This window comes from Erythrolamprus reginae, chromosome 5 (assembly GCF_031021105.1).
Source record: "Erythrolamprus reginae isolate rEryReg1 chromosome 5, rEryReg1.hap1, whole genome shotgun sequence".
Taxonomy (NCBI): Eukaryota; Metazoa; Chordata; class Lepidosauria; order Squamata; family Dipsadidae; genus Erythrolamprus; species Erythrolamprus reginae.
In genome coordinates, this window is record NC_091954.1 from 49,971,866 (window position 1) to 49,985,880 (window position 14,015).

Consider the following 14,015-nt stretch of genomic DNA (forward strand, 5'->3'; position numbering starts at 1 on the left):
GTGGGGGCCCCGGCCCTCTGGAATCAGCTCCCCTTGGAGATTAGCACTGCCTCCACCCTCCTTGCCTTCCAAAAGAGCTTAAAAATTCATCTTTGTTGCCAGGCCTGGGGTTACTAGATCTTCCCCCTGACCAACGAATGTTTTCAGTACGATTGTTAAATGAATAGTAATGGAAGCTTTTAAAGTAGATTTTATGGATTGTTTTTATGTATTAATTGGATTGACTTTACTATTGTCTCTTTACACATGTTGTAAGCTGCCCCGAGTAAATAAATTTGGCCTGCTGGTATTGTTCAGAGAAAATGTCATAGATAGGTCAATATGTCACCAAGAATCAAGCTCCACTGATGGCATAGTTAAAATTTACCCTACATGATTTAGAGTCTTTGGTCTCATTGGACTACAAGAATATCATTAGGTTGCATGTAAAAACTATGTTCTGGTTTGCCAACCTGAAGGCATAAATGGCTCCTGGGTAATGTTCAGCATATGATATTTTACTGTTATTTCAATTTTAAAGCTTTGTTTTCTCAAGAAAAGTAAAAGATGCATATCAACTTGATCTTTATAATGTCAATTCAAAATAGACATAATGCCAGCTCACGGCAAGTAAAACATAACTTGTGTTGAAAAAGACTATCCAAACTACTTGCCAAATGATTTGTCAATACACATATATTCTAATTCAGAATTATTTACCAGGAACAAGGAACACTGCAGTGGATTGGTTTCAGAAAGGTTTCACATGAAACCCATGCCACTGGAATGTCTTCTGATTTTAATCTCAAGGAAATAAATATATTGCTGTAATTAAATTGTTTAAGATCAAAATCTACAGATGGCCCTTGGCTCTCTGTACTCCAAGATGTAGTGGCTGAAGAAAGCCATCATTATATTTGGACACATATTTTTTATATAAATAAGTCCTTATTTAAGAATTTTTCCTTCTGTGGCAATAAAAATGACAGTCTGATAACAATCTGTGGAGGTTTACAGGAAAAAATATAAAATTCAAGAGTCATCTATTATTTTGAGGATCTTGTGTTGCATGTTGCTGGTTTAAATGTAGCTGCTTTAAAAACACATAAGTGACGAAATAAGGTAAAAGGAAAACAAAAGCAGAGGGACAATGAGAGAGAGGCAGGTGAACAAATGAGAATCTATGCTATCTGGATCTCGTTATCAAAAGGCCCAGAACTTTCTAGAATACTGGAACTCAGGATTCCTGGATAATTAGCATGGATATTCCCAATAGAAGGGTGTTTGGTTATTTCAGCTTTAAGCCTTTGCCTTTTGTATATATAACAGTTAGCAGAATAGAAACATAGAAGACTGACGGCAGAAAAAGACCTCATGGTCCATTTAGTCTGCCCTTATACTATTTCCTGTATTTTATCTTAGGATGGATGGATGTTTATCCCAGGCATGTTTAAATTCAGTTACTGTGGATTTACCAACCACATCTGCTGGAAGGTTGTTCCAAGCATCTACTATTTTCTTTCAGTAAAATAATATTTTCTCATGTTGCTTTTGATCTTTCCCCCAACTAACCTCAGATTGTGCCCTCTTGTTCTTGTGCTCACTTTCCTATTAAAAACATTTCTCTCCTGAACTTTATTTAACCCTTTAACGTATTTAAATGTTTCGATCATGTCCCCCCTTTTCCTTCTGTCCTCCAGACTATACAGATTGAGTTCATTAAGTCTTTCCTGATAAGTTTTATGCTTAAGACCTTCCACCATTTTTTGTAGCCTGTCTTTGGACCCATTCAATTTTATCAATATCTTTTTGTAGGTGAGGTCTCCAGAACTGAACACAGTATTCCAAATGTGGTCTCACAGCACTCTATACAGCTGGATCACAATCTCCCTCTTCCTGCTTGTTATACCTCTAGATATGCAGCCAAGCAGGCTATGCGCTTTCCCTACTGCCCGACCACACTGCTCACCCATTTTGAGACTGTCAGAAATCACTACCCCTAAATCCTTCTCTTCTGAAGAATAGAGATGGAAAGTAGAACATTAGGTGAGCTACATCATGAAGGAAGTAAGATGGTTGATGGGAATGGTGTTACTATTACTTTTGTTGTGAGCTGTCCTGAGTCTGAGGAATAGGGCAGAATAGAAATCTAACTAACTAACAAACAAACACTTTTGTGTCTTGCCTCATTCAAACCCATGGCAAAAGTGAATCCTCTGCAGAAAATTTAACACATATTAGGGACAAAACACTTTTCTCTACATGGGGTGAGGGAGAATTTCTAAAGTCAGAATGATCCTGAGTTTTCAAATGTATTACAAATAGTTTCCTGTTAGATATGGGCTAGTATAACCATGCAATATTTCTAGAAATTGTGGCCTGGCGTTATGCTATGTAGAATTACGTTACACGTAAACTTCAATAACGATTAGAATTACATGCAAATTACATACACAATTGCAATGGGATTGTGACTATTGTTTCCGATCTGATCTACCTAGCGGGATTGGCCATATTTTAATTATCAAATAACTATACCGGATAGATGTTTGGAAAGCTAAAAGCAATCAAAATTAATTTATTCCCACATTTCCCCACAAAACCAAATAGCCTAAAAGAAGATGACGTCCTTACCCATTCTTGATAATATCATAAGTTAGGGTTGTAAAATCATTGTAATTGGGTGACGCTGTACAAGTATCCAAAAACAGCTGCAGGTTGGAATCCGAACTGTAGAGATAAGCTTGTAAATATAGCCTTTGATTCAATACGACGTAATAAGGCATATTGTTCACTGGTCTCCAGAAGGATGAATCATAAAATGTAAGGTTCACACTATATTGGCCGTATTGCGTTTCATTAATCTCTTTGGTTTGTTGAGCAATGTACACTGTCTCTACCCAAGTGTTTTGCAGCATCTTGCAGTTGACATGAACAAGAAGATCTGGTATCCTTCTTATGAAGTTTTGTGAAGGGGCAATTACTGAGATCTCATTTGCATATGTAATCGTATCAGCATCAGCCTGTTTGAAACACAAAATAATTGATATAAGACCTTTTTGTTATCTGGGCCAATCATGTTAGAGATGTTATCTACTGAGCTACAGAAGGCATTCCGATATTCAAAATGTCCATGGAAAACTAATCTACACTGACAGTATAGCTAAGAAAATAGAGAAATGATTGGCTACAGAGGAGAAAATGGGCCCTATCAATCATTGTGCTTTGAGCTCCTGCTATTTGTCACAAACACGTTTCAATTTGGAGCATTGTCCTAAATAAATCCCTGAATGATTGAATGCCTCCTACTTCTGTTTTAAGGGGGGGGGGAATGAAAGAATTAATGAATGAGTCATGCAGCAAAAACGTTCAAAGAAATCTCCATACCTCTCTTCTGGTCCGACAGCCATTATATGGTATGTTGAATATAACATAATATGATGTGATCTGCGGTCTGCAGTTTGGATCCATCAAGCTGACACTCCATGGATTATAGCCTTGAGAGTCCAGATAGCGTCTACTAATTACAGCTTCCATAAAGGTTGGCTGACAAACAAGAGCTATCAAGGAGGAAAAAGAAATCTTATTGCTGCATTGAAATACATACAGTGTGACAATAATTTATTATTATGCTTACTTTATGAATCTAAAGCCATCTCAGCACAAAAAAGGAAAATTATGCCTGTCAGATAATTTTACATGTTCTGCAGCTCAATAACTTTTGCTTTAAATTGAAAGCATGCCGGAAAGATGCTTTCCAGGCAACCATAAAGAAACAGACTCTGGAGCTTGCCCACCATAAACCACCCGTCTACATCAGGATACTGAACTCATTGGGCATAGTTTTGCTTGACTTCTTTTATATCTAACTCGATTCATAAAGGTTTCTCAAAAACTGAAGGAAAATTATTATGACCAAAATGCTTATTCTCTGAAGCACGTAAACTGAAATCTCAAAATAATCAATAAAACTATGTTGATTTATTGGAATTGGAATATTCTTTCATGACATAAACATATTAAAACATATTAATAGAGTTGGAAGGGATTTTGCAGGTCATCTAGTCCAATCCCTTGCCCAAAGCAGGAGAGCATCTGCCCCTACCTAGGATTGAACTCACAACCTCCTGATTGTGAGGGCAAGAGCTCCACCCCTAGGCCACAGCAGCAGGGTTAAATACACATTATACATACCTACATACATACATACACAATACATACATATATAAATCCATACACATTATGATCATAGTATGGTAAAATATCTGAAAGTTTTTGCTAAAAATTCAATTTGCTAAGAATCAATTTACCTCAAAGTTGTGTTAGATAACATGAAAAACAAATAATAGCCACTCTAGAATATAAATCTTAGTTGATTGGGACTACACAGTACCTTATTCCAAGGATAATCACATTTTGTTCAACTGTCTAGTCCAGGGGTGGGCAATTATTTATTTATTTATTTATTTATTATTTAGATTTGTATGCCGCCCCTCTCCGAGGACTCGGGGCGGCTCACAGCAGAGAAAAACAAATCATAAATAATCTGAATACATTTAAAACATTTAAGATTTAAAAAGAAACCCCATATAGTACATACACACTCACAAGCATACCATACATAATTTAAACATTCCCAGGGGGAGATGTCTTAGTTCCCCCATGCCTGACGGCAAAGGTGAGTTTTAAGGAGTTTACGGAAGGCAGGTAGAGTAGGGGCAGTTCTAATCTCCGGGGGGAGTTGGTTCCAGAGAGCCGGTGCCACCACAGAGAAGGCTCTTCCCCTGGGGCCCGCCAACCGACACTGTTTAGTTGACGGGACCCGGAGAAGGCCCACTCTGTGGGACCTAATCGGTCGCTGGGATTCGTGCGGCAGAAGGCGGTCTCGGAGGTATTCTGGTCCGATGCCATGAAGGGCTTTAAAGGTCATAACCAACACTTTGAATTGTGACCGGAAATTGATCGGCAGCCAATGCAGACTGCGGAGTGATGGTGAAACATGGGCATACCTGGGTAGGCCCATGACTGCTCTCACAGCTGCATTCTGCACGATCTGAAGTTTCCGAACACTTTTCAGAGGTAGCCCATAATTTTGCCATGGGGCCGCATGAGAAATTGGGATGGTTTTAGAGGGCCGGATTAATATAATTAACTCAGTTCTACCCAATACTGTATATTATTGAGTAAAACTGAGTTAATTATATTATAATTATAAATTATAATTATGTATTATATTATATTTATATTATATATATATAATTATATATTATAATTATATTATAATTATAAATTAATTGCCCACCCCTTCCTTCCTTCCTTCCTTCCTTCCTTCCTTCCTTCCTCCATTTCTCCTTCCTTCTTTCTTTCTCCAAATGGAGAGAAGCTTCTGTCTCTCTGATTTTCTCTGCCTTTTATTTCTGCTTTTGGACAGTTCTTTACTTCTCTTTCAAAATATTCCTTTCAAGTGCCTCTCTTCAACTGACCTACATTGTCAGTTGAGAAAACATAGTGGAGGCTTTGCCTGAAAGTAGCTTTGAATTCCTTTTCTTCCTCTTCCTCCCTTTTTTCCCCTGAGAGGTGCGGTGGAGGGTTTGCTTAAAATTTATTGGAAAGGCCAATGAAACCAATGAATATTTATTGGACTTTGGCAAAAGAGCATGGAAAGAGAATTTCTCCTTCCTCCTTCCCTCCATTTCTCCTCCCTCCCTCCATTTCTCCTTCCTTCCTTCCTTCCTTCTTTCTTCCCTCCATTTCTCCTTCCTTCCTTCCAACCTCCGCAGGCCGGTCACAGACAGCGGGTGGCCCGCATCTGGCCCCTGGGCCGCACTTTGCCCAGGTCTGGTCTAGTCTGTAGATACCATTGCTCATGCTTATAGGTATCTGGTTCAAAACTATTCTACCTTACAAACCCTCCACCAGGGTACACCAAATGGAAGAATTAAAACCAAAATAAATTGTGTCTTATCATGCCAAGATTGAATAAGATGCTAAGAATTCTCATTGAATTCTAAATGATATTCAAAAGGTCAGTAAATAAAAAGTGAATGACAACATTATACTTACTTGTGTTGTCATCTGCAGTGATGCTGTGATAGTTTGCATAGAAGCCTCTTCTTGTGACACTACCATCAGTACGGAATTTAACTGTCATCATATTGGAACTTGATATAAAACTGTGATAGGAGCCATAACAAACTTTCCCAAGCCTTGAGGCAGTATGGAGAGGTCCATCATAGATTTCAACATAATCACAAGTACAGCTACCACATTGTTCTAGCCTGGAAAGCAAAATAGGAGTATAGTGTTTACATAGATACTGTTCAGTTTGTGATTCATACATTTACTCTGATACTCAAAAAAAAAGAAGCTTTATTTTGTATGTGTTAGGTAGTAAAATTCTCTCTGAGATTAGCCCCAGTAAAATAATTGAACTTGGAACTTCCCACTTCATATAAGGTAGCCGTTTTCAATTCTCTTAAATTGGTGAAATGGTCAGTCGTTCATTAATCAATCAATTACGGCAATGCTGCTGGCAGTGAGAATGATAACAATGTATAACACACATTCATTTGTATTAAAATATTAATGTACTTAGCACAAAATTTGAATATATAACACTGAAATATTAGTCCAATAACATAGAACTGGATAGATTGAGAAAATATTTTGGAATGGGTAAAACTCCAGAAATTCTTCCCTCTTCCAGAAAGTCATATTAACTATTTCGTGACATTCTTCCAGCTACTTTAAAAAAACAAAAAACAAAAAAGAACCTGACGAATAGGATTTAACAGGAACTTTTAAGACTTGATAAATAAAAGTCTGCATGTTGATTTAAGCATTCCTCCTCTTACTGCATCCTATCTCAATATTTTTTGTCGGCTGACTTTGTATGGTGCACTAGATAGAAATCATTGAAATTATTTTCATATATTAATTATATGGATTGGTCCATTTAAACATTTCAAACATTGGATCAAACTTTAGATCAGTTCCTGTCCATATGTGAAGCCTGGACCTATTTCTCTGTCCTTAAACAGATCTAAAGTTCTACCATGGCTTAACTAATTACCCCTAGTCAATTCCATGGCCTCAAGTTTACAATCTGATTGCATTTTGAAAATTTCATCCTGTAATTTGAATTTATCTTAATCTATTTAATAAATTAGTCTTGGTATCATGATGCATGCATGAAAAACAGCTTTAAACTTACACAAAATCCTGCAAGTTAAGTCTTATTTGGTAGTTGTTTTTAACTTGTATTTCCCATACACAGTCCACATTGTTTGGATAGTCAAGAGGATAATATGGAGTTTTAAACGATCCTGATTGGTATCCAAGAAAACCACCACAAGGTTGTTTTGACACTGTTACTAAAAAGAAATAAAAGAAAAACACATTAGCATCATATAGGGCTAGGATTCGGAGAACCATATTATCAATCTTTGAATTTTTCTTAAACTCAGAATCTTGGTGCCTTCCAGCTTTATGTTCTGAAGGAACCACAATGTCTAAAGCCCATAGTCACACCCACACATACACCCACTGCCTGGACGGGAAGAGATGCAATGGGGTAGCAAAAATGGTGCTCCAACCTAGAGCACCCAATTTGCGCTGAAAGATGCTGAAAGAAAATGCAGGGTGTCCTGCATAAGCCACACCCACAGTGTGGTAGTAAAACTTTTGGTAGCCCTTCACTGCTCACACACACATATATAATGTGAGGTGAGACAGAACTGGAATCCTACTGTATAAATTATTTGGATTAAGGATAATTTTATCAATAATTCTTTCTAAACAGTTATTATTAGAAACTAACAATTACATGGGTTTTGATATTCTTATTCATCTGATAAGAAAAAAGGAGCAAATATTTATGATCCAAAATCAGTTTCTACTTATAGAAAGAGAAATGGAAGTCTGGCTTTCCCCAATTTATTTATTTTTCTTAACATGTCTTAAAGCTAAAAAAGCTATAAAAGAAACTGAATTACTCAGCTTTAATCGCTGGTGTATTGGAAGTCAATATCTGTTTTACCAGTGCTATTTCTCTTCCTAAACTAACACTGTGAAGCTTTTAAAATATCTGATGGCATACAGAAGATTGATTCTCTAAATGAAGTTGAAATACAGCAATAGAAACAATTATAATGTTATTAGATGTGATTAATGTTTTTCTACTATATTACTTTTGTAAAAATCAACTGGGAAGTAAAAGGGAGACATGAATTAACAACACAAATCTTACATAAAACACACCATTCAATGTCTATAAGATCACGGACTGTAATTCTGGAAAAAAACACCATGGAACTTAGTATGGTTTATATATGGGGCTGAATTGTTTATAACTTATTTTAGGTTACAAAAGATAAAAATGAACACAGGTAGTCCTCAACATACAACAGTTCATTTAGTGATCATTTAAAGTTACAACAGCATGGAAAAAGGTGGCTTATGATCAGGGGTGGGCTACTGCCCGGACAGGGGAAATGCAGTGGGATAGTGAAAATGAAGCTCCATCCCAGAGCACTCAATTTGCACTGAAAGATGTTGAAATAGTTGACTGTTTTTGTTGTACATACTCCTGGTCAGTTGTAGGATGATGATGAACTTGAGGACTCTGATACAGATAGTGTTTATGAATTAGTGGCAGGCCCGGGGTTACATGTAGTAGAACAGGTGGGAGGCGAGCCACAGGATGTTGCTATGAGTCCAAAATCTAGCGAGGAAGAAACAGACATTCGCTGGGTCAAGCCTAAATTCAGAAGGGTCCAAAAATGTAAGGAACAGGTGTTTGGAAGAAGATATTAAGGGGAGGAATGGGTTAAATACTGGAGTGATGTATTTGGTACGTTAGGGGGCCAGTGGGGAAGAAGGATGGAGTTTCAATGTTGTAGTGCTAAAATGAAAGGTGTTCCCGTTCAGCTCCCAAGCGAGCGAATTCATTCTGTGTTATTTTACAGTCATTTCTGCTGTTTTTGAATCATGCTGTGAGTACATAAATCTTGGTAAACACAGGAGGCTGGGAGGAATGCATGAGGAATATAATTGAGAGAGATAACGGCAGAAAAAGGAATGTGCTAGTATGAACTGCATTTTGAATACAGAAGAGAAGAGAATAAAGATGGAGTTTCTTTGTTTATGAAATACTGCATTTAGTAAGAGTTATTTGTAATAGCTAAAGTTCTACCAGAAACCAGAATAATTTTTAACTATTAGATTTCTATACATACTGTTTGCATTGCATGTTGTGAGCCACTCTGGGTCCTCGGAGAGGGGCGGCATACAAGTCTAATAAATTGAATTGAATTGAATTGAAAGAAAATGCAGGGTGTCCTGCATAAGCCACACCCACAGTGTAGTAGTAAAAATTTTGGTAGCCCTTCACTGCTTATGATCATTATTCACATGACTGTTACAACATTCCCATGATTGCACGATCAAAATTTAGATGCCTGGCAACTGATTTATATTTATGATGGTTGCAATAGCCTGGTGTGACCTCCTGACAAGCCAAGTCAATGGGGAAGCCAGATTCATTTAACAACCATGTTACTAATTTAACAATTGCAGTGATTCATTTCATAACTGAAGCAAAGAAAAGTCATACAATAAAGCAAAACCTACTTATCTGTCTCACTTAGCAACATGTTAGGTTCAATTATGGTTGTAAGTTAAGGACTGCCTGCATACTTAATAGCAGCAAAATAAATTATGTGTAACTAAAGTCAGAAACCATAGTTTCATTAGATCATAATATATAAAGTATTTAGAGACCAAATATAGCATTTATTCCAGGTATGGAAGCTCTCTTCAAGTTTATACCTACAGTAATTCTGTATGATAGGAAAGACTACAAGACAATGAATGTCCAAAAGTATACTTACTTTGAGTACTTTGATCAAAGGAGTACTTAATAATTCCAGGAAACAGCCAAATATATTTGTTTATACCAAGTACACTTCCTCAAAGACAGCATTACACTGTATTTATTTCAAAAAGATTATATGCTGCTCTGAACAATTTACAATCCTACTATACACAAACAGGATTAAAATAGCAGAAATGTCAATCTAATAATAAAAGCATAAAATCAATACTAATAGTAATCAATAATACAGTACTCATATTTGCCTTAGACTCCCAGAGGCTCTGGGAGAGCATTTCGGCCTCCTTAGGCTCCTAGAAAGGCTCTAAAGCTGAGGAGAACAAAAAACAGGTGTGCCATCGCATGCCTAGATCGTTGGGTGTGTGTATGTGTCATGCGCATACATAGAGGTCATGGAATTATGGGTGTGGGCACACATGCAATAACACGCACATGCTTTCGGCACCTGGTTAAAAAAAGATTCGCCATCATTGCCTTATACCCATGATGGCGAACCTATGGCACATGTGCCTCAAGTGGCATGCTGAGCCATATCAGTGGTAGGAGAACTCAGGCCAGGTGCGATGCATGCACCAGCTGATTTTCAGGTCTTCTGGACTCACAGGGAGTCGCGAAACAGCCTCTGTAAGGGGTGGGGAAAGCCTGTTTTTTGTTCTTTCCAAACTCCAGAACCTTTCTAAGAGCCTAGGGAGGGCAAAAAGGGTCTTCCCCCCCCCAAAGGGCCTCCAGAGGCTGGAAATGTTCTGTTTTCTGATTTCCAGTTGAACTGGAAGTTCCATTTTTTGGGTCTGCCCAGGCTTCAGAACCTTTCTAAGAGCCTGGGGAGGATGAAAATGGCCTTCCCGAAGCGATAAATGGCCCGTTTCCCAACTGATGCCTGGGGAGACCAAAAAAAGGGGGCCTTCTGGTTCTACTGGAACTTGACAAATGGGCCATTTTCTGCCTCTGGGAGGGTTGGGAACGCCCTCCGGAGGCAGAAAATGGCCCATTTGTCTCTCCTCAGGCTCCTAGAAAAACAGGTGTGCCAGTTCAGAGAACTGGTAAATATCACCTCTTAATGACCCTGCATCATCTATTCTCTGCCTCCAAAGGCCCAGCTGATCAGGAAGAAATGGAGATTTTACAGTATCCCTCCCTTGCTAAGCCGGAGCCAAGCCACATCATGCACACCAAGCTTTGCCTGCAGAAGTGGTAGTAAATTTTTTTTGAATCCTTGCTACCACTGAACTGTTGCCTATTTCACCATTTCCAAAAGCTAAATTGGCTCCTTAAGAGCCAATGGAAATAAAACAGTGAAATAGGAAAAAGAATGTTGAAAGCTCTTTGAACTGTTTGAGGAACACTTCATGAATCAGGTCCCACTGCCAAAAGCACAGAATCATATATTATGAAATGTTCAGTACAATCACCTCATGGTCCTCCCACATTAACTGACTACATGTGTGTCGACTTTTGATAAGATTGCCACTTAAGAAAAGCTGCTGGGCTGGTTGCAACCCCATTTTAGCAGCAATTTTCGTAGAAATATCACCTGTGCATTCACAGTCATTGTCATGCATATCTTGAAGGCCTTCAGAAAGCTTCTTCTGAGAGTTCTGCAAAATTTAGTGCTTCAATATCTTAAGGAGTACATTCAAAGGGAACTTTTAATTACTTTTCAGAAAAAGCTTTGTGAATGATTTTGCACAGATATAATAACTAAGGAGCTAGACTAAAATATTCAGTATATCTGAAAACACCAGTTTGAAGAAAGCTGCATAGGCAATCCTCACTTAACAACTCAATTAAGACCGGCAATTCTACTGCTAAGGAAAGCAGACACTAAATGGAAAATCATGTGATCCTGCCTCTATTTTCTGGCTGTAAAGAGAAAAGATTGTGCAATTTCACATTTGCTTTTGTTTACCTCCTAACCCCTCTTCCATCTTTGCAACACACTAGTGCAGTGATGGCAAACCTTTTTTCCCCAGGGTGCCGAAAGAGTGTGGGCGTGCGCTATTGTGCATGCGAGAGTGCCCACACCCATAATTCAATGCCTGGGGAGGGCAAAAACAGCTTCCCCTGTCCCCCAGAAGCCCTCTGGAGGCTGGAAATTGCATGTTTCCCAACTTCTAGTGGACCCAGTAGGCTGCGTTTCACCCTTTCCAGGCTCCAAAGGTTTCCCTCTGGAGGGCCTGTGGGAGGGTTGGGAAGGCCCTCTGGAGGCAGAAAATGGCCCATTTGTCTCTCCTCAGGGGAGGGTAAAAATATCCTCCCCCATCTCTCCAGAGGCTCTCTGGAAGCCAAAAATGCCCTCCTATATGTCCTCCTCTGTGCGAGCCAAAAATCAGCCGGCCGGCACACATATCCACATTGGAGCTGAGCTAGGGCAATGACTTGTATGCCAGCAGATATGGCTCCGTGTGCCACCTGTGGCACCCGTGCCATAGGTTCACCATCACTGCACTAGTGCCTGCTTACTGTCTTGTACAGAGGAAGAACAATGCAATTTGTGAAAGCAACAACAGCACTCTCTATCACATGGCAAAAATAACCTCAAAATGTCTCCCTTTGAACATAACTGCTCAACACGGGCACTGTGGCCTATCACTCTGAGGTGCAGAGCAGATGAAAACTGAAGAGAACATGCTAAAGTAGGATTGTCAAATCCTACTTCAAAATGAGAGTGAGCCTTTATAAATCCCTGCAAGTTCCATATCAGAGGTGGGTTTCTATCGGTTCTAACCGTTTCTTTACAACTGTTGGTAACTCAGCAATATCATGTGCAGAAGCTATTTTTTGATTGAAGTGGGCAAAGGCGTGCGAAGCGCGATGGCGCAACCATGAATGAACCAGCAACAAAAGGGTCCAGAACCCACCCCAACTCACATATGTGATTTTTCCTGCCCCTTTTGGAACCTCAGCTTTCTTTCCATTCACAAAAAAGTTAAATGAAGCCATCAGTTACCAGAAAATGCCCATGCCTGAAAGAGATCTTTCAGGAGACTGGAAGGCAGATTTCAGTACTATTATATAGCCAGAAATAAGAGTGAAGTGTTCTTTCTTAATAAATAATCTCCTTTAGGACCTAAAATATCATAAAGGTGTTTGTCATGCTACAAATTTTCTTTCAGGTAGAAGTGAACTCTTTTTTTTTTTTTACAAGAATACATGCTACAGAAGCAGATATAATTGCTACATTTTCAGAATTTGCTTGGAGAGAGCTAAAACATTCAAATGGGACAAATTTTGACCAATGGGAAGGTACATTTGACATAGTCTTTGAATGCTCTTCAAGGGTAGCCCCATGTAGAGCGCATTGCAATAATCAAGATGGCAGGTGATGAGGGCCTGAATGACTGTGCGCAAGATCTCCTGGTCCAAATAGGGCCATAACTGGTGCACCAGATGAATCTGGGCAAAGGTCCCCCTGGACACAGCTGAGAGAGTATATTTATCTTCAATTTATTTCTTTTGTGCTATCCCCTCAGGATGTCGGAGAATAGCAGAAATATTCCTTATTGGCCAAGACGGGGGCTGCAGAGCTGCAGAGCGGGAGATTCCAGCCTCCCTATTAGCCACCTCGTCTGACATCCGGCTATAAAAGAGCTGTCAGAAGTGGCTGCCTGCCGACTGTGTTACTAGAACTGTATTTTGGTTGTGTTTGATGTTGCCTCCCTGTTAGCCTTAATAAAGATTTATTTGGTTTCTGACTTGCCTCGCCTCAGTTATTGCTGCCTCACCTTCAAATTTAGCACTGTTGACAAAGAATGTTCGGAGCCTCAGAAACTGAGCTGAAGCCATTCGAGCTACCTGTCACTTTTTTTTGCCCCAGCCAGTCCTACTCAGGATGGCCAGCAACAGCAACAATCCAACCACTTTTGAGGCTTACAGTCCAGCCTCTGAGACATGGGACGCATACATGGAAAGATTCAAATACTTCCTCCAAGCAAGCAACCTGACCAAACTGTCCAGCGCTTGGAATAGAGCCTATTTCCTAATGCTTGTGGGCACCCAATGTTTTCAACCGCAAAGGTCATGGTCACCCCTCATCTTGTGTACCTGATGCCCTGGGAGGATCTCTTCAGCAAACTGAGAAACCACTAGAGAGAGAGCTAAAAAATAAACATTCAAATAGGACAAATTTTGACAAATGGGAAGGTAC

The 14,015-nt window shown here is 39.2% G+C and overlaps 1 protein-coding gene across 1 annotated transcript in view; it reads right to left on the reverse strand.

Annotated features, from left to right (window-relative positions):
* Window positions 1-14,015, reverse strand: part of LOC139167731 (scavenger receptor cysteine-rich domain-containing protein DMBT1-like) — a 42,867-nt gene that overhangs the window by 3,769 nt on the left and 25,083 nt on the right. The window contains exons 12-15 of the mRNA XM_070752547.1: window positions 7,193-7,352; window positions 6,043-6,257; window positions 3,367-3,539; window positions 2,614-3,002 (exon numbers count right to left, since the gene is read on the reverse strand). Coding sequence (XP_070608648.1) covers window positions 2,614-3,002; window positions 3,367-3,539; window positions 6,043-6,257; window positions 7,193-7,352 — 937 coding nt within the window. The remainder of the gene's footprint in view (window positions 1-2,613; window positions 3,003-3,366; window positions 3,540-6,042; window positions 6,258-7,192; window positions 7,353-14,015) is intronic.